This window comes from Maniola jurtina, chromosome 1 (genome assembly GCF_905333055.1).
Source record: "Maniola jurtina chromosome 1, ilManJurt1.1, whole genome shotgun sequence".
Taxonomy (NCBI): domain Eukaryota; kingdom Metazoa; phylum Arthropoda; class Insecta; order Lepidoptera; family Nymphalidae; genus Maniola; species Maniola jurtina.
The window spans coordinates 2,848,805-2,873,498 of NC_060029.1; the positions used below are offsets into that span (position 1 = coordinate 2,848,805).

General features: G+C 37.4%; 1 protein-coding gene across 5 annotated transcripts in view; it reads left to right on the top strand.

Moving 5' to 3' along the window:
* LOC123865947 (protein spire) overlaps nucleotides 1-24,694 on the top strand; it is a 194,614-nt gene that overhangs the window by 81,547 nt on the left and 88,373 nt on the right. For all 5 annotated transcript variants that reach the window (XM_045907172.1, XM_045907178.1, XM_045907197.1 and 2 more), the window contains exon 3: nucleotides 23,838-23,964. In XM_045907172.1, the coding sequence (XP_045763128.1) occupies nucleotides 23,838-23,964 (127 nt within the window). The remainder of the gene's footprint in view (nucleotides 1-23,837; nucleotides 23,965-24,694) is intronic.

Sequence of the window (24,694 nt, forward strand, 5' to 3'; positions counted from 1 at the left end):
TGTCCATAGCATCTCGGCAGGCTCTCAAGGGCACTGTATCTGCCTACAGCTGTATTGGATCATGGCAGTAAGCACCGGGCAGGTCATGTCTGTCACAGAACCAGTCGAATCCTAACTTGGTATAATTTGTTCGTTCTCAAAATCCTTAATGCCTCCGACATTCAGATTCCAAATTATTCATTCCACGCTCTTCAATGAAGGAAGGCATCGTGAGGAAATCTGCATACGCACAGGCCTGCATTTAAACAGTGCGGTGGGTCTAACTTCTAAGAGGTCTTAGTTTTACATTCCCATCAGTTTGAGACGGATCAAATTGCTAGGTTCCACGGCGATACGATACATGCTCGACATTTTAGATGCTTGCATAATGACGTAAATCTCGTAATTCCCAACCAGATGATAAAGCCGCAAAGGCGCCTTTTTAGGGTTGTTGAATGTATTTAGATAAGTTAATACTAGTTATAAGTTATTGCTACGAAGTTATAAGTTATTACTACGAATGTTTTTAGATAGAAACTAGCTGTGCCCGCGACTTCGTTCGCGTGGAATAGTGACTTTTCGGGCAGCATGTACGTTAAAAATGTTCGCCGTGATTCTTTAAATTGACATAACTTTTTTATTTATAAACCGATTGACATGAAATACACACTAAATGTTAAGTGAAGCTTACTACAATATATTAGTGAAAACCGTATCTAAATCGAATAAGCCGTTTCTGATATTAGCGTGCACAAACACACAGACAAACAGACAAACAGACAAAAAAAAAATTAATTACAATTTCGGGTTCGGCATCGATATAATAACAACCCCTGCTACTTTTTTTTATATATTTCCATTGTACAGACACCACTTTTCTACAATTTTATTATAATATGTATAGATAAGACTTGTTTAGGAACCAGTATGGACCTAGACTTTAGCCAATCTATCTAGAAAAACCGGCCAAGTGCGAGTCACACTCGCGCGCTGAGGATTCTGTACCTCGGAAGGTCACTGTTAATAATTGTTTTGTTGCTTAAATTATCCAACTGCAATTATATAACTTTGTAATGTGATAAGTAAGGACTGAGGACTTCGTTCTGAGAATCACGGGTGCAGGACCAAGAAGCCACTACACGAGATCTAATAACCGCGAAATAATCGGACACTGGCAGCAAACATGCCCGATTATTCTAACTTAACATAACTTTATAAGTATAGAACATAACTTGTTGAGATGGTAATTGTATCTTATTTATTATTCTATTATTATGCTAAATCCGTAATTGCTAGTAATTATCATTTTGTAAGACATAACGAGCACATGTGAAATAATAGCTTCCTTGTTATATTGTCTCGTAATCTTAAACTTCTTAAACGTATAATGAGTGTGTACCGAATCTTGACTATTATAAACCGTCGAGTAGCTCGCCTAAAAGTGGACATAGTGCTCTCGTCCTGCGCAAAGAGGGCAAAATTATATTATGATCCAAGATTTAAATGGAAATTTTTAGAATACATCTATCTACTTGATGAATACTTAGGGCCGATGTATGTCTAACTATATCCGTCTTACATAGTGAATGATTTAAACATCTCTGATAATAATTTCAACTCGGATATATTTACTTCGACGCAATTATGGTTGCGATTATTGATATAATGGAAACGATACAGACACAGTCCTAGTTTTAACTTTTAATAATAAAAGTTACCAAGTTTATGCATGGCTTATACACATTTCTGTCATACATATGACGTGTAAAAGTTATTGTACAAGCAACATGTACCTAAATATTGGAAGACTACGTTTATAAGCTAATGTATAAAGCAGAGTAGGTATATATTTGTTTTAGTATTTACCTTATTATAATATAGAACAATATATCAACAATGTACGAACACTTCTTTTCGACCGAGTGGTCTAGTACTTTGGCACAGGGACTTTGGCATTCAGCTTCTCGCCTCAAGTTACTTTTCGATTATAAACGTTCAAAGATTACTGACATTATCCGTCATTAAACTATTAAAGAAATTGTCCAAACAGTGCCAGGCCAAGTTTATTGAGGGGTCAGTGTCGTCCGATTGAGATTAATTGCAAACAGAATGAATCATAGCAATCGAAATTTAACACCTAATTAAGTTATAGTCAGCGCAATCGAATTTAAAAAAAGTAAATTAAAAAGTTTTCAAAAACCCCGACTGCATCTAGTTATAGCCCCACAAACTACCGCCCTACAATTATACATCAAATCATTTTTAAACCCCGACCCAAAAAGAGGGGTGTTATAAGTTTGACGTGTGTATCTGTGTATCTGTCTGTGGCATCGCAGCTGCTAAACTAATGAATCGATTTTAATTTAGTTTTTTTTTTTGTATGAATGGTGGCTTGATCGAGAGTGTTCTTAGCTATAATCCAAGAAAAGCCGTTTGAAAGTTATCAGCTCTTCTATAGTTATTACTGTAACCTTCACTTGTCGGGGGTGTTATAAATTTTTAATTTACACTTGTAGATCAACAGATCACATGACGTAAAAAAAGCATAAGAAACTATCACATAGTAAACAAAAGGCTCCAAATGCCTGCGAGGGAAGGAGGATGTCATCTCTCGCCAACACAGACGTGTAATTGAATTCCGACAACATCTAGACTGAAGGATGCCACGCAGAAATGAATAGGGGCATTGTATGGGAAACTATCAGAGTGCAGAACATTGTGTTGGTCACGATATTGGACGAGGAAGAAATCGTTATACAATACGCAAGTTACAATGTTAATAATATGAAGGAACTACGTGGTAGATGTAGTTTGTTCCTTATCTATTTTGGAAGTCATACTGATGCCTATAAAAGGAGAAACCGACCAACTAATATCACACTATCACACTATTATTACACTAATCACACTAATAATATTGTAAAGGCGAAAGTTTGTGTGTATATAAAGTAAGCGTACGTATGTGTGTATGTTTGTTACTCTTTCACGTAAAATCTACTGGACGGATTTGACTGTGATTTAGAATGGAGGTAGATTATATCATGGATTAACACATAGGCTACTTTTTGTCCCGGAAAATCAAAGAATTCCCACGGGATTTTTAAAAAACTATATCCACGCGATCAGTCGTGGGTTGCGCGCATCAGCTAGTTTTCTGATTTTTCCTTTAGTTGTGCTATAAGACCTACCGACCTGCCAAATATGATTCTAGATCAACGGGAAGTACCTACCTACTCTACAGGTTTTCTTGACAGACACGACAGACGGACAGACAGACAGACAACAAAGAGATCCTATAAGGGCCCGTTTTTCCTTTTAAGGTACGGAATCCTAAAAAGACGCAGTTGGCTTTCATTTGTGAAACTGCGGTATAATTAGTGACTCGGACCAACACACGGGTGCTGGAACTGTATAGAATTGTTGTCGCGAAAGGGCATTCTAATTAAAATTTGATTCTCGCGTAGAATGTGTTCGCGTAATCAAATACACTTAGATAGCACAATGTGAGCTTCTGGGAACAATATCTCATTTCTCGGGAACTAATATCTTCCCACGTTTGGACAACAGTTGTGCAACAATACTTTGGGAAAAGGTGAAAGGAATTTAATTATTTGCTTATCAAGATTATGTTTTGGTAGATCAACATGACTCTGCAATTCGAATTCGCCAAGTCTTAACTAACTTAAAGTGAATATAACACACTTCACGACAGTTAGGGAATTTGGAGGCTTCGACGTCACTGGCAGGCGTCAAATAGTCCTACATTTGACGCTAGGTAGCCTATGAATAGCCTTTGATTTCATGTCACATATTATAGCCTATAATTTGACATAATCTTCGATTCAGGATCAAACCGAGAGTTCCCTCACTCTATTTCACTCTGACTATACCACAAGAACAACAGAGACTCGTGCTATCTCGCTCATAATTTGCGCATACAAACATGGCGCTTAGGTAACAACCAATAGCGGATGGACGCGTGCTATGATTGGGTGAGATATTTTCGCGCCATTAAAAAATAAGATTTCGCGCAAGTGCATCCGCGTAACTTATAAAACTGGTAGTACTGTTCCCTATTTGAATAAAAGCTTCGACTTTGACTACAGTAAATACTTCCACTAACATGAAATATTGAGTTGTCCTCAGTGTTGTACTTATAGTCATTATAATACGTTGGACACTTTATGTTCTGGATTGAGTTACACAATATAAAAGCTCGTAGTGTCAGCGATAACACTATGATCAATTGGCGCTACCGAAGCCTATTTCCGAGGTGCATAATTCCTTACGTAACCCACCGGGAACTGAATCTAAATAGATTTTCACGAAGGCATTTAAAGCGCGTGCAGTGTCTATTAATTTAGTGGCAGGAACTTGCTAACCGTCGTTTTAGAACTTAACTATCTATACAGACCTACGCCACAGCGCTAAAGAAGACTTGAATTTAGAATTTAAAGGAATCTACATTATACATAGTCATAGTCATTTAATATTCATAGTATACATTATACGTCAATTACAATTCATATTAAGGATGTTAGGGTTGCAAGTGTTCCCAACTCCATCTTAGAGACCAAAATCAACCTTACCTGCCCATTGTGCACCGTGCCGATTTGGTAACGAGGCTCTGATACTCCCAGCCTCGTTTACAGGTCGCTGTGTTTCATGCTGCACGGCATAATCTCTAAGGTATGTCATATCTGCTTCGTGGTAGGATTCTCTCCCGAATCCGCCTGGTGACCACTCTCCAGTCGTGACCAGCCGCAAAGCAATCCATGTATTCCGGCTGCGAGCTGGAGAGTCATTCTCCAATCCCCATACCTAAACCCGTGCGGCCGGTGTCGTGGGCATCATCTAGTAGTTTATAATATGTAGGTATACCAGAATGCATTAAAAAAAAGAATATCAGGCAAGTTTATCATGATGACTTATATGCCGCTTTATGGCCGATTTATACCAATTGCGTATGCAGCACGTACACGTGACACGTGCGTAGTGACGCACGTGAACCCATGGACGTAACTGCACGCATTACGTCTACGTGAACGTTCACGCCTCGCAATGGTATGCCATGTTTCATACAGTTCCATACATTACAGCGCAATGGTACGCACTATGTCTACGCTTATGCAACGCTTACGCAGCCTGTGTGAACGAGCTCTTATAATTACTATCCTCGAAATAAACGTAAAGCCTTTGCTAGAAGTAGGTACGCTAATTATACATAGTGCGACATGTTGGAGGGTTTGAACCGGCGACCGGAATTCAATCTGCTCCTTTAACCTTTGAGAGAAATTACGCTTACATGAACTCATCTCTGAATTAAATTGAAACATCCAATTCCATCTCGAAGCGATTGGATTAGGCCGTCGAGACAATTTGCATGAGGAAGGGCCGCCTCCCGCCGGCGCCGTTCCCAGTTTATTTACATAGCTTTCTATTTTCGATAGATGGCGCCCAACTTGCGTAACCCAATATTGAATGGCTCGTTAGGCGCTAGCATAGCAGGAAGGACACATATTAAAGAGATTTATTGTGCAGCATATTCCACATAAAATGACGGTTTATGGGATGTTTCTTTAGTCTATATTCGTAATACTTCGTTCATTCTTGGTTATTTGGGGTAATAGGCGGTTATAATTTTATAACCAAAAATGAACGAAGTACCTATTACGAATATAGACTAAAGAAACCTCCCATAAACCGTGATTTTATGTGGAATATGAACAACTAGCCGATGCCCGCGACTTCGCCCGCGTGGATTTAGGTTTTTCGAAATCCCGTGGGAACTCTTTGATTTTCCGGGATAAAAAGTAGCCTATGTGCTAATCCACGATATTATCTATCTCCATTCCAAATTTCAGCCAAATCCGTCCAGTGGTTTTTGCGTGAAGGAGTAACAAACATACACACACACACACACACATACAAACTTTCGCCTTTATAATATTAGTGTGATAGTGTGATAAATCTTTATTTAGTAACTAGAAAATCATCTTTGTAAAAATCATCACCATGGTCAACCCATCGCCCGGCTCATTATTCAGCACGGGTCCACTCTTAGAATGATAAGGGTTGAGAACATTATGGAGAACTCTCAGGCATGTAGGTTTCTTCACGACGTTTTCCTTCACTGTTTAATCGAGTGATAGTAAGAGGTGCGTGCCCAGGATCGAACCCCTGACTTCCCGAACAGGAGTGGACGTTTTAATCACTTGTCTATTACGGCTCATTCGTAAGAACAAATAGCTTGAAAAGTTACACCACAGCCTATGATCTCAGTCAAACATATTTCAGTGATTAAAAAGAAAACCTGCTTCTAATATTGTGGTAGTCTAGTCTATGTCTAATAACCACACGGACCAGATGTCCTAGGCGAGCTAACTAGCCCCGACGCTAATACAAACAGTACCAGCTCTAACAACTAGTAGTTTCTCCGTTACAACTGTTCGCAGGCGGCTGTCAATACTCGTTGTTTATGAGCCGCCGCAGGTGCTTATTACGAATTCTATTATTTCATTTCATACAAGATACTGGTTGCACTAGCTAACAATATTTGCTACGAATTTAGAAGACATACAATTGGGATAATGCCTATGTCAAAAATAATTTTTTTTCTTAGGAATTATTATTAAATAGAGGGTATATATCGATCTAATTAAGAAAGTACGTCAAATTACGTAAAAATTTATGACGGCACGTCTACGTATTTCCTACAAGCTCCCTTGTTAAGAGGGGTCTCTCCGTCACTCGCGTCATATAAACGTAGTTCCAATTTCATTTGAATATTAAGCAACCAAAGTCCATTAAGTTTTTGCAGACATATTCTAGAAACTAATATCTATGTCTGTGGTTTTCCAGATTTCTGTTAAAATATTCGGTTTCAAAGTTACGCAGTCTTACAAATTTACATACAAATCTTTGAGCCCCTGTAACTTTAAAACTACATATTTAAAAAAAAATCTAAAACACCACAGACACAGATATTAGTTTCTAGAATATGTCTGCATTTCATGGACTTTGGTTGCTTAATGATCAAATGAAATTGGAACTACGATTGTATGAAGCGAGTGACGGAGAGAGCCCTGTTAAGCGAGCGTTTGATAAAAAGTAAAGCTGGGGTATGACTATACTTTTGTACGGTAAAAATAGTTAGATATATTGTAGGAATAATTTTGGCAATTCTAATTTCCAATTATGACTATCGATCGCTACATACTGATAAAGACCTAGATATCAATATATTTGTAAATTAAAGGAACTTGTTTCTAGTATTTTAATTATTATTGCCAAATAAACATTGCAATCTATATTTGCTCTACCACTTACCTGAACAAGTGATCAAAATGTTATACATATTATAGCAATTTAATATATTCGTGTATTGTACTGATTTGTAAATATGTGATCTTGATGTAATTCTAATATTGTAAAGTAGTAATAAATGCGATTGGTGTGGTGTATAATAATGTGTGACAAGCTTAATAATGATGAAATCAATGTAACCGCAATAAAATTGTTTATCAACCCGCCATGTGTCAAGTGAATTCGATTTAATTGGTTTTGAACATCTGGCCGTACACAGGATGTGCTTAAAATGACGTCGATAATTTCTTCTTGATTGGTGGCTTTTTGTAGTGCCAAACCAGCACAATGTACTTCGCCAGTGTCAATAATTGATAATAATTTATCTATAACTTTGATAATAAAATTAATACCACAGTTTAAGACCACCACCAAAGTTTAGAAATTAAGACTTCTTGATGTTTGTGATTTGTCACAGAGACAGATTGTATTCCGGATAAGGGCATAGGCTACATTTTATTGCAGAATAGAATACTTGTATAAAATTTAATATTCAAATAAACTTTTACACTGTTTCATGGTTCGCAGAAATATAATATTTAAATATCCTTCGGGAAAACGTAAAATCTACTACAGCTAGTACAATGATATTTATAGTTTAGCGAATATGCTAGTGCAGCTTTTAATATTTTCTGAGTTTTTATATTGCAAATTCTTAATGCTCTGCATTTATGTACGCTATAATCTTCATGTTCAATCAACTGTCAACCAAGCTTTTAATAGTTTTCCACTTCGACTAATGGTTGTTTCGAATTCATACTTTCATAAACAAGAGCACTTCGTATACAAAAATAAGTAGGTAGGTAGGTATGTATATCTTGAGTTTTGATTGGTATCAAAAAGCTAGTTTAATAAAATAATTATAAATAAAATAATAAAATAAAATAATAATAATTATAAATAATTATAAATAAAATAATTATTTTATTAAACTAGCTTTTTGATAGAATTTAGCAAAACTTTGGATTTCAATTTTGACATAGTTTTCGAAATAAAAAGGAGACAACAAAATACTAGAAATATGATACCTAATAATTATCTGTCAAACGTTGTCAAATATATTTTAATTTTTATATTTAACTAGCTGACGCCCGCGACTTCGTCCGCGTGGATTTAGGTTTTTCGAAATCCCGTGGGAACTCTTTGGTTTTCCGGGATAAAAAGTAGCCTATGTGCTAATCCAAGATATTATCTATCTCCATTCCGAATTTCAGCTAAATCCGTCCAGTAGTTTTTGCGTGAAGGAGTAACAAACATACACACACACACACACACATACAAACTTTCGCCTTTATTATACTATAGTGTGATCAGCCTGTATATACAAAAACCCTGAGTTGACAATCAGAGCGGGCAGTCAGAGGAAGGCGACAATCAAATTAATCAACATTACGAATCTGGGACGCCTTTGCGTGTTGTGAAAAGGGACCTCACCAAAAATGGGTGCAACTGGCAATGGATTTTTAGTTAGCATTGTGCAATGTGTGTGGCTAGACTTTACTTGACCACGTTACAAGTGTAAATTAAAAATTTATAACACCCCCGACAAGTGAAGGTTACAGTAACTAGAAAAGACCGAAAAGACCTGATAACTTTCATACGGCTGAACTGATTTTCTTGAACTATTCCGCGCCTACTATCTAAAGTATCTGAGTTTTCCAAAACATCATTTTCAAATAAATAATTATGTATTTAGGCAACAGCTTGACATTTGTCAATTGACATAATATTATGAACCTAACGGTTATCTAACCTTCTTTTCTACAAGAAAACTAGAAAAGAGCTGATAACTCTTAAACGGCTGAACCAATTTTTTTGGATTCTAGCTAAGAACACTCTCGATCAAGCCACCTTTCAAACAAAAAAAAGTAAATTAAAATCGGTTCATTCGTTTAGGCGCTACGATGCCACAGACAGATACACAGATACACAGACACACAGATACACAGATACACATGTCAAACTTATAACACCCCTCTTTTTGGGTCGGGGGTTAAAAATAACAGTTGGCAATCGAAAGCTGACTTCTACCGCTGGAAGTCTCTTGTAAGGACTTTCATAGTACGCCACCCGCGTTCTTGCGTCGGCGTCGTCTCGCCGGGATTCAGCGGCTTCCTGTGACTCGTTTGATGTCGTCGATCCACCTAGTGGGGACTAGGACCCTGTGACCAGTAAGCGGGGCACATAGTGTAACAAGTGTAAATTAAAAATTTATAACACCCCCGACAAGTGATGGTTACAGTAACTAGAAAAGAGCTGATAACTTTCAAACGGCTGAACCGATTTTCTTGGATTATAGCTAAAAACACTCTCGTTCAAGTCACCTTTCAAACAAAAAAAAAACTAAATTAAAATCGGTTCATTAGTTTAGAAGCTACGATGCCACAGACAGATACACAGATACACACGTCAAACTTATAACACCCCTCTTTTTGGATCGGGAGTTAAAAAAGAAAGGGGTTAATTCAAGGCGTATTTTCTCCGTTACCCGTGAAATCTGAACCGATTTCAATAATTCTTTTTCCATTGAAAGGATGTTTCTTATTTTTCAGTTGGCCCCATTTTTTGTTGCAACCCCCAGTGTAGGTAGGTACGTATTGGGATTTGTTTTAAAGTTTCTTTCTCGCATTGTTTCGGCCCGAATTCCAAAACAACGATATTACCAAAAAACTGTGATTACATTCATAAAGCGTTACCAATAATCGTTTTTGAACTATCAGATAAATATGTGGCGTCTATAAAATTGCTCAAAATCACGCAAAAAGTGGTTATTTATGAACGCACATCTCAGCAGTTCCGGCGCGCAACTCGTTCGTTATTAGGGTTCCGTACCCGAAGGATGCCAACGGGACCCTTTTACTAAGCCTCTGCTGTCTGCCCGTCCATCCATTCGTCCGTCTATCTGTGTGTCAGCGGGCTGTATTTTATGGACGTATTGGGTAGAGAGTTGGAATGTTCACAGAAAGTTTATTTCTATTACCGCTACACTTGGATGAATTTAATTCATCCCAGCCGCTATAGCAACAAATAATAAAAATTTCATAAAGGCTGCAATAAAAATTTAAAAAAATATATCTTGTCTTTCTTGTAGGTATGATTTTACGGAACCCTTCGTGTGCGAGGCCAACTCGTTCGTTCGACGTTAATTATTTTTGTCAACTTTTTCTCAGTGCTGTAAGTTTTTACGAGTGTTTTTAAAGAAGCCACGTAATAGTTCAATGTCAATGACCTTGGTTCGTTCGCTTATCGGTTTATATTTATTAAGGCTTGGGCGCACACAACGCGTGGCGATAAGGAACGCAACGCGGATCCTCGAAGTTATAATATCAGAAAATCTGACGAGATAGTGGCAGGTTTTGGTTATCGCTAGTTACTACGCTACCGGTGAAGATGTACCTACAGCCAAGCGATTTAGCGTTCAGCTTTAATACCGCTTAGAAACTGAGAAGTTAGGAAGGGTTTAATTAAACTGCCATACCCTTTCCAAATTAGCCTGCTTCCATCTTAGGCTGTATTGATCCTTACTTACTGTCAGGTGAGATCAAAGTCAAGAATAGCTAATATTCTATCGTGGAATAAAATAAAAGGGGTTCGCACTTACGAGTTCAGCCGTATAATAACAGCAGCAGCAGTAGCAAGTCAAAGCCGCATCCGTTTGTACTGTGAAATATTTCATAAAGTACCTTGTATTATGCCCGCTCTACGTCTCTCTCTCTCTGCGCCACTATCCGTACGTGAGTACAGAGCGAGCATTATAAACTGCCGTACAGTGACCGTCGCGCGTCGTAGCCATTACGCTTTGTGTGTGTCCAAGCCTTCACGTTTGTAATAGTAGGTTTCCTTCCTAAGAACACTGTGCAATCAGATAAGGCATGAGCCATGACATAACAATATATTTGATGTCTGCTGCCATTCATTATTGTACATTGTCTACGATTGTACAGTTGTAGACTTATACAGTGTACACTTGACCGAAACTTTTTCCTCTTACTTCCATATAAGGCCACCGCATACTATGTATGTAGATTGTAGGTATACTATAAGACGAGTTGCAAGAGCAACACACAACGCAACGCATTTCTTTAGTGCTGAAAATACGTATTCAGGCGCATCAAAGAAATGTTAATAACTTCAGCACTTAGCAGACGTCGTGATCTCTACTCAAGCACATCTACAGCGCGACTGATTCTGCTGAAGACAATTGTATTTTCAGTACTGAAAAAGCAACTTCGGTGTATTTTGTGGTTCTTATGCTTCCTGAATCCTATGAGTATTGCAGCCATGAGCGATTTCTTTTAGTTGCTGGAATTAGAAATATATTGTCATATAGAATAATGTGTAATGTTTGAGTATAAACTCCGGATTTTAAGTCTTCGGTTTTACTATAAAATATTGCGTCTTTATTGTAGAAAACTTGCTATAAAATAATAATATAAACTGTCACATTACAGACTACTCTTCCACTTTACACAGCCATAATAATTTGCTAACCCTTCCGACATGCTACTTTCTCTTCAAACCTTAAAGGGCCATTCTGACCCCTTCGTTCCTTGTACGAAAGTGACCCGTGGTTAAGTGGAGAGGAGGTTATCGCGGGTCATCGATGTACAATTGAATATAGAGCTGGTGACCCTATTAGAAACCTCTGTATATTGATATACGAGGTATAACTAAGTTGGCTAAGTTAGTATAGCAAGCTGTAAATGTATACGTAGTTTATAGATATTAAGAGAGCTTTTACTCATGTCCTGTATTTGGTTTATTTTGAAAATGTAGATTACCTACCTGTAATAGGGAAATTATTACAGATTAGATAAGGTCCGCTACTTCGTCCGCGTGGATTTAGGTTTTGAAAAATCCCGTGGGAACTCTTTGATTTTCCGGGATAAAAAGTAGCCTAGTATGTCCGTCCCCGGGATGTAAGCTAACTCTGTATCTTTCATCAAAGTCGGTAAACTGTTAGGCCGCGAAAAACGAGCAGACACATAGAAAGACAAACAGACACACTTTCGCATTTATAATATTAGTATGGATTATTATAGAGTAATTTATAATGCAAGGTACCACGAGGAATATACTCCAACATGTTAGGTTGAAATCAATAGAGCGCACTTGCTCTTTGCTTAAGACTTAAGTTTCAATTAAAACGAGACAGATTTATGCCAGCCATATAACGCTGTCTCGTTTTAATAGTGTCTTAAGTCTGAGCAAAGTCAAAGTGCGCTACATAGATCTCCGACTTAGAGGTGCATGCCCGAGATCGAATCTCCGACTTCCCGAATTTGAGACCTTAACTGCTACGCTATCACGGCTGTTGGTTATTACATGGTAGCTATAATATATCTACTAGTTATTATATTGATCGGAGTCTAACCCCTTATTACGAAATATATGTCGTTTAGAGCAGAATTTGAGAAATATTTCTCGTGACAATGGTCCCAATAAGTTTTAATGGCGCTAAATAGCGGATCAGATTCGGAATTCGTGGGTTGTATTATTTCGTTCTGGCACGTGAGTTGTGTGACCGGAAAACAAGATTAATATTTACAGTAACAATGCAGAACTGTAGCTGTTATAGTTACTAAATTATCTAAAGCATTCGATCAAAGAACTAACTCGACCAAAGTGTCGAATGCTGAGAAATCCAATATTTACATGTGGATGGTAGAACACAGAAAGCTGATTTTCAATTACTGAGGGGTATTTTAATGTGTAAACTATCGTGAGCTATTTCCATTTTAAGTATAGGATGTACTGGCTATACTCACATATTTAGTCGGTGTAAGCCCGACAAGTTTCGAGTAGTTAGTAGTTTAGTTAGGGATGAGTTCGAAACTAGTTGAGCTTCATCATCATCATCATCATCATCAGCCTGTGGACGTCCACTGCTGGACATAGGCCTTCCCTAAAAAGCGCCACCACACCCGGTCCTCAGCCTTCCTCATCCAGCCACTTCCCGCCAGCCGCTTGATATCATCGGTCCATCGTACTGGAGGGCGCCCCATACTACGTTTGCTTAAACGCGGTCTCCACTCAAGGACTTTCCGTTGAGCTTATATCGACTAAATACGTGAGTATAGATAGTACATTAAAACTGAGGGATAGGTTAAAATATAAGTTTTTATTCAACTAGCTGATGCCCGCGACTTCGTTCGCGTGGATATAGGTTTATAAAAATCCCGTGGGAACTCATTGATTTTCAGGGATAAAAGTAGCCTATGTGTTACTCCAGTGTGTAATCTATCTCCATTCCAAATTTCAGCCAAATCCGTCCAGTAGTTTTTGCGTGAAAGAGAAACAAACGTACACACATACACACAAACTTTCCCCTTTATAATATTAGTGTGACAAGAGTTTTGCAAAGTGCTTTTGAATGAACAAGGATATCTACGACTACCGTTCACTATCCTTTTGAAAAATTATATTATGTTCAGAATTGCAGTTTGTCAAGTTGTGATAGCCTAGTGGTTAGAACGTCCGCCTACTAATCGGAGGTCGGGGGTTCGATCCCGGGCACGCACCACTAACTTTTCAGTTATGTGCGTTTTAAGCAATTAAATATCACTTGCTTTAACGGTGAAGGAAAACATCGTGAGGAAACCTGCATGCCTGAGAGTTCTGCATGTTCTCAAAAGGTGTGTGAAGTCTGCCAATCCGCATTGGGCCAGCGTGGCAGGCTATGGCCTAAACCCTTCTCATTCTGAGAGGAGACCCGTACTCAGTAGTGGGGCGGAAATGGCTTGATCATGATTGCGTGTTATGAATTTTCGGAATATAAGTTGCCATTAAGGCTTCTAATAGTCTTTAGTGCTATAACGGTAAGGGACAGTAATATTCAAACTAATTATGACAAGTGTAAATTAAAAATTTATAACACCCCCGACAAAGTATTTGAGTTTTCCAAAACATCATTTTCAAATAAATAATTATGTATCTAGGCAACGTCCATCTTGACAGCTTGACATTTGTCAATTGACATAATATTATGAACCTAACGGTTATCTAACCTTCTTTTCTACAAGAAAACTAGAAAAGAGCTGATAACTCTTAAACGGCTGAACCAATTTTTTTGGATTATAGCTAAGAACACTCTCGATCAAGCCACCTTTCAAACAAAAAAAAGTAAATTAAAATCGGTTCATTCGTTTAGGCGCTACGATGCCACAGACAGATACACAGATACACAGACACACAGATACACAGATACACACGTCAAACTTATAACTCCCCTCTTTTTGGGTCGGGGGTTAAAAATGAAGTATCACAAGATCCATTTACGTTACATAAAAGTGTTTATTGATTGCATAAAGGTGACGCAAGATTATTACACAGGCATTAGGCCGTTTTTAGGGTTCCGTATCTCCAGGGATAAAAGGAACCCTTATAGGATTATATTTTCGTTGCTTGTCAGTCTGTCTGTCAAGAGTCAAGAATGAAGACCTGTCAAGGGAATCAAAACCTATAGGGTACTTCACGTTGACCTAGGATCGTAAAATATTTCAGCCACTTATGTTTAGCACAAGTAAAGCGTGAATCACAAAAAAATAAAACTGTTATACTTTATACGATGGTACGGAACACTTCGTGTGCGAGTCCGACTCGCACTTGACCGGGTTTTCTTAACAAGATCCTGTTTTTGTGGACATTAGTGTCGTAAGTGTCAGCCCCTGTCTCCATAAAAAGATACTTAGAGACCACCGCAGGCTATGTTCCGTTAAAGTTTCTTACTGCTTTCAATTATATTCCTAAGGAAGCTTTTTAGTTGATACAAATTGATGTTAAACATTATATTTCAATTTCCTAATCACATGATCTTCAATTTCATTTGGTCTTTTAACTATATTCTGATGTCTGTGGAATTAGGGCCAGAGACCAAGTGGTTATGTCTTTCTTGTTTTCGGGTTAAACAAAACAGCTGAATTTCGGGCAACGGTATTCGATACCCGAATAAGAATGAATCTTTAAGTTTGCTATTTGTACCTACTTAAAGCTTTTTTTAACCTCCAACCCAAAAAGAGGGGTGTTATAAGTTTGACATGTGTATCTGTGTATCTGTATATCTGTCTGTGGCATCGTAGCTCCTAAACTAATGAATCGATTTTAATTTGGTTTTTTTTTTGAAAGGTGGCTTGATCGAGAGTGTTCTTAGCTATAATCCAAGAAAATCGGTTCAGCCGTGTGAATGTTATCAGCTCTTTGCTAGTTACTGTAACCACTTGTCGAGGGTGTTATAAATTTTTAATTTACACTTGTACTTCTACCTCTTGAAGAAGTTTCTAACATTTTATTTATCCTTTATCGTTTTAGTACTTTATAACCTCTAGTTTTTATCTTAGCTTTGTAGTTGTTCAATTTGTCACCTGGCTACCCCTAAAACTAAAGACAAAGAACGTAGGTCGCATACTTTAATAATGGAAATAAATATTTCTGTTGGAAAATTATACCTTCGATAATAACATAATTTCCTGATATCGATATACGTATCTGATATCAATTACGCCGAACTCAATTTCAATTAAATCCATTTGTTATTCCCAACGAGGCTCGATCCAATTAATTAGTAATGCCAAATGTGGCCCGAACGATTCTATGCAAATTGGTCTTTAAACAACGATATCATCTAGATACGTTATACGCGTGTTCTACCCTTCTACGGCCTTAGGGTCTTTGTTCACTACGGTATCAGATTAAAACATGACATCCTCTCATTTGTCGTTTTCATTTAAAGATTATAAGTGTATTCTTGGTTTTTAAATGTGAAAGTGTGTCTGTCTGCCTGTCTGTTTGTTACCTTTTCACGGTCCATCCGTTCAACCGATTTTGACGAAAGTAAAAGAAATAGCATATACTCCGGAGACGTACATAGCGCCTTATTTCCCGAAAAATCACAGTTCCCACTCATGAATTTAAAAAAAAAACATGGACCCACGCGGACGAAGTAGCAGGCTTCACCTGGGATTTTATACCTATCTAGTCAATTTGAGCCTTATTTTCATATCACGTTCAAACGCAATAAGTTGCCAAAACCACTGAATACCTACTATTAGTAGGTACTAGACACTAGTAATAACGCTAGGAGCTACGATGCCACAGACAGATACACAGATACACACGTCAAACTTATAACACCGCTCTTTTGGGTTGGGGGTTAAAAATCACTTTACTGCATGGATGTAGTCGAAAAGTCGCTGACCGTTGTAATATAATTAGGTAGGTACCGTAGGCTCTAATAAATACCTACGCGAATTATTTTATTATCAACCAGCTGATACCTGACCTAATAGCTTTCAGCACAGTTCACGACAGTCTGACACCCACGTTTCTAAATCCTATCTTTTCTCAAAATATGCATAAATAAACGGAACTTGAACAAAACGTCCAGGTTTCGACGTCACTGGCAGGCTTCAACTGTTACCTACATTTAACGCTAGTTAACCTATGAATAGCCTATTTTTCATCGATTTCACGTCACCTATAGCCTAACATTTGACATATCGTCGTTTCAGGATCAAACCGAGAGCTCTCTCACTCTAGTTCTCTCTGCTATCAGTCATCAACTTTGCAGGAATGTCGCTGCCGAAATATTTTATAGGCGCAACAATGGTACGCATACATTATCCCAACCTGTCTATATCCGAACTGCGAGCTGTTATCGCGGGCATTGTGTGCAAATCTCGTGCAATATGATGTTGCATTGTTGCGCCGGCGCACGCAACTGAGACGGCAACAATAACAGCATCCGATTTACTAATCGCCGTGGACCTTACGCACGTATCCGAATAATGTACGCTCTACGTCACCAAAAAGATGCAATTTATATAGTACATAGATATTAAAAGCCTTCCGCAAGCAGCTGAGGTTGACTATGATCTAACAATCTAAATAGGCCATTAAAGATATGTATAACTATAGTTGATCAAGTATCATCTAAAGTATAATATCTTATATCGTTGGGCGCATTTAACAATTAGTTAGAATTCAAACTGTCCTACAATGATTTCACGGTCCTTCATCTTCTTCATCCATCTGCTTCCCCCCATATCTATATTTGAAACTGAAAGTCTATGAAAAAAAAATAGCAACCAGCATAGTTGTTTCATTTTGATTTTTTTATGTTTTGTTGGTCGCCATCATTTCTCTTCCCATGGCATTTTGATTTGCAAAAAAACTATTAGATTAAAAAAATTTAAGATCTTCTTCATTGCCATTGTATCCACTGACAGTTTCTATTGAAGCGAATGAAATATCCGCTAATTCCAACTGTATTCTATCTATTGATCATTGTTACGGGTGTTAGGCTAAAACACAGACTAAAAAGAAAAGATAGATAGAGCTCTGCAGTGAAATGAAGTGAGGAGGAGATAAGTGATCACATTTCACTATTCGGGCGGGCATTTAAAACGTCTTTTAATGTCTCGTGAATTTTTAAAGAATTCTGTCTGGCCAAAGACGTCCAAATCTCATAAAATCTTAACCTAAGTAACTAATATGTAATTACAAGAAATAACATGTTGTAAGCGTTGTAAATAGTAAATGTTTACTAGAATACGTACTTCTCTACCTTTTTTATGACTTTGTTGAAGTCTTAACAGAGCTCTCTCCGTCACTTACTCCATACAATCGTAGTTCCCATTTCATTTGAATATTAAGCAACCAAAGTCCATGAAATTTTGCAGACATAGTCTAGAAACTAATATCTGTGTCTGTGGTGTTTTAGATTTTTCTAAAAATATGTAGTTTTAAAATTACAGGGGCTCAAAGATTTGTATTTTTCTTTAAAAAAAAGGCCCAACTTTGTGCTCGTTTTTCTAGACAACGAAGCAATTTAATGAAATTTGGAAAAACCACAGACCTAGAAAATTTAATGAATATTATGTAGTAAAAAAATTATCGTTATATATTTTATATTGTTATAATTATGTGGGAACTACGAAAACCAGAAATTACACCCAGAAATCTTGAAAATTTCGTGCTGTCTCGATTTGTGCAAGCGGGGTGGTGAAGTGCGGGGGACGACACGTGAAACTGACAGAAACGGACAGTCTAAACACACGGGCCACATTTAGACTGCACCCAACTCCAAACTTGTCGATAGGTCTAACTAAATACACTGGTACATTTCAACTTGCGTTAGACGTATGCGTTACCTACTCAGACGTTGCCTGTAGATAAAAATATGTCTCATGTTTGCTGGCAATAGCGCATGCATCAAACCCTGCAAGTTGCAACTCTCTTGCAACCTATTCCTCACGCAATACGCACAGCTTTAATATTATAATTTTTGACAATGTATACTATATGTAATGCCATATCACAGGTCACTCTCTGATTTATTGCTAACAATTTACTTCCAAATGCAAAGAAATCTAAGTGTGTTGAATTCACACTGCCCAATACCAGGACCTTAAATGACATAAATTCATTGATAAATAATCATATGTTGAAAATAAAGGAGAACCCCGTGTTTCTCGGTATAATGTTAGATGCAAAGCTTCTATGGAACACCCACATATCAACACTTGATGGTAAACTCAGCTCTGCTGCTTACACTGTTAGAAAAATTCGACAGGTACTGACGTGGAAACTGCAAAAATTGTATATTTTGCTTATTTTCACTGTATTATGTCTTACGGACTCTTGCTATGAGATAAAGCGGTAGATATTGAGAAAAAAATGTATTACAGAAAAGGACAGGACGTGCAATTTATAATTTAAAACCGCGCGCTGCCATACAATAAAAATATAAGGAAATAAGTACCTTATCTATTATCTTATAGTAGCTTCTAAATATATTTACAACTAGCTAATGCCCGAAGCTTCGCTCGCGTGGATTTAGGTTTTTAAAAATCCCGATCCTTTCATTTCCCAGAACAAAAGTTGCCTCTCCGTAATAGCCCGTCCCCGGGATGCAACTTGTTTCTGTATCACGTAAGAATATTTAAACGGATGATCCTTTTCAAATCCCGAGGGATCACCAGAATTTAGGAATGCAATTTCTTACAGCATCAGGGTTGAGGTCAACGACAAAGTGTTTACTTGGTATAGATACCTTCAATATCAATTAATAATCGACACTTTTTAAATCCCATTAGCTTTAGTAGTCAGGTCCCCTGCAACATCAGGGTTGAGGAGTTGGAATCCAAATTTTTTATTGAACAATGTCGCAAACTTTCTTTATCGATTAAAAAAACTACCCAAAATTACGCAGTTAGGTTACCTGCCGAATTTCATGGTTTTGAGTCAACGGGAAGTACCCTAGAGGTTTTCTTGACACACACGACAGACAGAGAGATAGACAACAAAGTGATCCTATAAGAGTTCCGTTTTTCATTTTGAGGTACGAAACCCTAGAAAACGTAGGATCGGCATTCCGAACCAGTGGTGAATTTTTCTGACCATCCAAAAACACTTTGAAGTTTACCTAAAAGTTTACAGGAATAAAAATTTATCATTGTATTCCATTCCATTTCATTCTATTCCATTCTGTTCAAAGATAAATAGATAATAAAAATATTTGTCACCGAAACAATAATTTACGATACATCAACCAATATCAATTTAACTGATGACAATCTGACTATTACCAAAGTGAACGACTACTATAATATCTATTATATACGACTAACATAATATGTATTATAAATTGTGTGCCGTTTGCATTCTCACTAGGTTCTCATTAAGTTTGTTTTATTTGGTTAAACTTTCTGGCATTTATATTGTTATGACGTTTAGTTGGCAAATAGTCTCTTTATTGGCTGAAACTCTAAAATTCAGCCAATCACAACAAAGAAAATATTGTAATAATGATTGATGCAGCTTTCTGTAATTGAAAACAAAATATTTGACATTAACTTGAATGTGACAGTGTTTTCCGAATAGGGTTGCCAGAGGCCCCGTATTTTACTGGTTACCCCGTATTTCAGGATACAGAAACCTGTAATTATGAAAATAAAATACGGGGCAAATAAAACTAAATATTTTTAGGGTTCCGTAACTCAAAAGCAAAAAAGAACTCTTATAGGATCACTTCGTTGTCTGTCAGTCTGTCAGTCTTTCCGTCTGTCCGTCTGTCCATTTGTCCTTCTATCCGTCTGTCATGTGTTCATGAACAAATATTAGTATTTTCAATTTTCAAAGTAAGATAACTACATATATCAAGTGGGTTATCATATGAAAGGGCTTTACCTGTTCATTCTAAAACAGATTTTTATTTATTTTTATGCATATTTTTTTAATGCATAACAGTTTTTGATTTCTCGAGTAAAATGTCGGAAAAAATACCCGAATACGGAACCCTCGGTGCGTGGGTCTGACTCGCACTTGGCCGGTTTTTTACAAATTCAGCAGGAGCTGGCTGGCGAGATCCAACACTGACGTTATGTCCAGTAGAAAGAATATTTTCCTTTTGCGGCAATGCGCAGCCGAAACCCACTCGATATTGATCATGGTCGTAGCCAAGGCGGCGGGGCTTGGTTTGAGGATGTAAGCCTTTTTTTATACAAGTTAGCCCGTGACTTTAATCTTTTCTAGTGGTAAGTGATGATGCAGTCTAATTTCTTGGCCGTTAGGGCCATACTAACCATATAACTAGCCATGACCGAAGCCTCCCACCAGACCAGAAATTTCGAAATGGCGACTGCGCCTGGGAAGCCGTCAAAAACCTAAGCCTAAAATAATACTTACACTATTTCTTGCATTTGCTTACCAATTTTTTTTTGGAAATATATCAAACATTTTGCGCTCACTTCACTCGCGCTTTGAATTTCTATTACTTGGTGTAAACCCCGCAATTTCGTTTGCATGAATTTAGATTTTTAAAAATTCCGTGGGGGATTTTCCGGGCTAAAAAGCCGCCTAAAAAAAATGTCTGGGATGCAAGTTACCTTTGAATAGTAAGTACCAAAATTTTGGTAAAGAAGATGGGCCGTGAAAGGGTAACAAATAGATAGGCAAATAGATATACTGTCGTATTCGTAATATTAGTATGGATAGGAAGCTTTAAAAATAAAATCTTGCTATGGCTACACTCGTTTCCCTTTCACTTTAATTTTTTCTGTATTGAACCAAAAACACTTACGCTCACTGCGCTCGCGCTTTTTTATTGTTGTATTTTATCTCACTGTCAAATTGAAAGGCGAAATTCCACTAACCAGGTAATTAGCCCATAAAGTTGAGCGAATGTTTTTTTCCTCATGACAGGATTCAGTTCCGGCCCTAATAAAACCTCTCCCGCAATCGATTCCTGGCTACGGCCATAGTATTGATACTGTGAAGGTGGAATTACAAATTAAATGTAATTTTAAGTTGAAATGAGAAGATTGTATGCATGAAATGTATAACATTTTGCTTTACAACACTAAGAGTTTTTAAAAGCTATTTAAATAAATAAATCTTTTATTTAAAACCACATTGCAAACACAGTTCACCAATCAAGATACGGCAACATACAGAGAAAAAATACAAAACTTATAAATAAACTGAAATATCTAAATAGGCTTTCCATGCATTTCAGAGAGAACCACCGCCTATATATATATATTCTTCAAATACTTCAAAATTTCAAATTTCTTCAAATCTAAACCCCGTATTTTTGATGGTGGTAGCCTGTAAATCAAAAAGAGCCAGGTGGCAACCCTACTTCGACCTAGACAGAATGAAAATTTGTTTTCATTACTCGGTATGCCTACTGCCATAGTGTGACAGAAAGTGTGACGGTAGTTGTGACCTCTGATTGGCCGACTCTCTTTCACTATTTGCTAAAATTGATGATTGCAACAACAATTTTTTCTTTTTTGTAATCGAAAACAGAACACGGACGTCAAACAGGTTGACTAATTGCAATCATTTCTGACCGGCTAACATTGTTCCGCTAGTGGCTCAAACTCACTGTCGCAGCAAGAACATGGTAAATTCAGCCAATCACAGCAATTTGAAATTTGGTTATCACAAATGTACCGATCTAGGAACCGAGAATGCACGAACCAGGGCAGATAGAGATGAGAACAATAATATCATACGTAGGAAATCGACGGGGGATCGTTGGCAAGGATAGCCTTAACGACTTGCACCTTAAATCGTACCAGTAATTTGTTCATCGGCTTCTCCAAAGTGGGTTATCTGACGCCTCTGAAAATGGGTCCGAGTGTTAGTTGACTCTGCATCAATCTTGCTATCTTCTCCAAGGCAGATTGATTATCTGGCGCTTCGATTACCATTTCTATCTTTTTCATTTACTCTGAGGTTTGAAAATGGGTCAGAATGTTAGATGATTTTGCATCAATCTTGTTACCACACTGTCGTTAAATGAAGTGTGCAGGATTGCGCGTGCAGGAGTGCTGAAAGCGATGCAGGGCGTTGCTCAAGATAAGAGTAACTGCACATGTATTCTGTTGGATCCGATTCTTTATGTCGTATCGTATCGTATTTCTTTAGAAGATCGAAACTATCCTGTTATGTCAATAGCTAGATTAATTTAACGTACCTATATTAACTGTGTACCTATGTAGTTTCTTATACATGTTAACTAATGTAGAAAGTGGAAACTCAATTTTTTTTAAATCTTTATAGTAAAAAGATATTGTTCTACTTAGGACCGATTTTTAAATTATCATTCTAACATTAATCTAAAAAATAAATTTGAACTTTTGACAGTTTTTGGTATGGTAAATTTGTCAGAATATAAGATTCATTCCCCGGTTAAAGTTTAAGTATCTGCTGAAGAATCAGCCCTTAGAAGTTAACATTTCATAAAAAATCGTCGTATCGTGAGTCGTAACGCATTTTGATATCATCGAGTTTCATGGTAAGTAGGTAACTAATGTGCAGCAGGCTTTATTGTGAATGATTCTTTTTGCAGCAGGCACTATGTTAGCAGAGTGATGTTAGTGAGTGGGATGACAGAACAGTTGGGCAACGTAATACGTTCATTAACAATAGACAAGCATCGGTTCCATTCAGTGGGTTTGATAGTCATGCTGAATGCATAGGAGCGGTTTAGTAAGACATTATAAATGTTAGATGAATTTTCCGCTGCGTTACAACAGTCAGCTATAAAACTGTTGCGTTAATATAGCCAACTAAAAGAAATATTTTGTAACACAAATTAAGTCACCTTTCATAAAAGCCAACATAGAAAATCAACTGCTAAAGGAGAAAAATACGGAGCAATCTTTTGTATGGAAGATCCAGTTCCTTTTTTCACGAGAACTGTAACCACGTCCTACTCGATACTAAAAGCTCTTAATGAAATATTATAATATAATATCATACACTAATGAACTGATTTTAATTTAGTTTTTTTGTTTGAAAGGTGGCTTGATCGAGAGTGTTCTTAGCTATAATCCAAGAAAATCGATTCCGCCGTTTGAAAGTTATCAGCTCTTTTCTAAGTTACTGTAACCTTCACTTGTCGGGGGTGTTATAAATTTTTAATTTACGCTTGTAACCCCTAAAAAATTCAGGATTCCTAACGTAGATTTTTCTGCTTGTTTCAGTTGGTAGTGAACTTGGCCATAGTGGTGTACCATGCGCTGGACTACACGCACGGAGAGGACGAGGAGCGGCTCATGTCGCCCGATCTCGAGAGCCTCATCAGCGAGATGACAGCTTGCAATGTGGCAGGTAAGAACCTCGTTATTTAACTTAGGAGATAAGACTTCATGATTTCCCATGCTTCGCCAGATTGGCGGCTGTATCGGCGCCCTATCTCAACCGCTGTGATGTGGCCAGGGCTCTGTTACAGATGTACAAGAAGGCCTTACGAAAGTAGGTAATTTAATAAATGTAGATGCCTTACGGATTGACATGTTCCGAAAAGAAAAAAAACTCCTTATAAGTATGAAAGATTTAAAAAATCTCATGATTTCTAGTCTAAGAGCTAGAGACCTGTGACACGTGGACAGATAGACAAACAGCAGAGTGACATTAATAGGGCTCCGTTTTTACCCATTGGATACGGCACCCTAAAAACCACCATTATACTCGCAGTTTCAAAGCTAAACTTAACCATTATATTATAATATTATGGCCTACCTATAGGATGGTTAGTTCAACTTTGAAACTACAATGTTTTGCTCTTACTGAAGTTCAAGGTTCACGGTTGGTTTTTTTATAGTTTTTTTGTCGTGGTCATCTAACCTTGAAGGTGAATCATGATCGCGCGAGTGAAATTTCTTTACTCGTAATAAATTGCTTGTATATAAAAGCACCCACAGAGAAATTTTGCATTCCATTGAACTTTCCCCTTTTTATTCTCTTTTGAATTTTTGTACTTCATGCTGTGCATGCGATTGAGTTTATAGTGGGCTTCTTTTCAGATTGGGGTGTACATTCAGATTGGGGAGTATTTGGA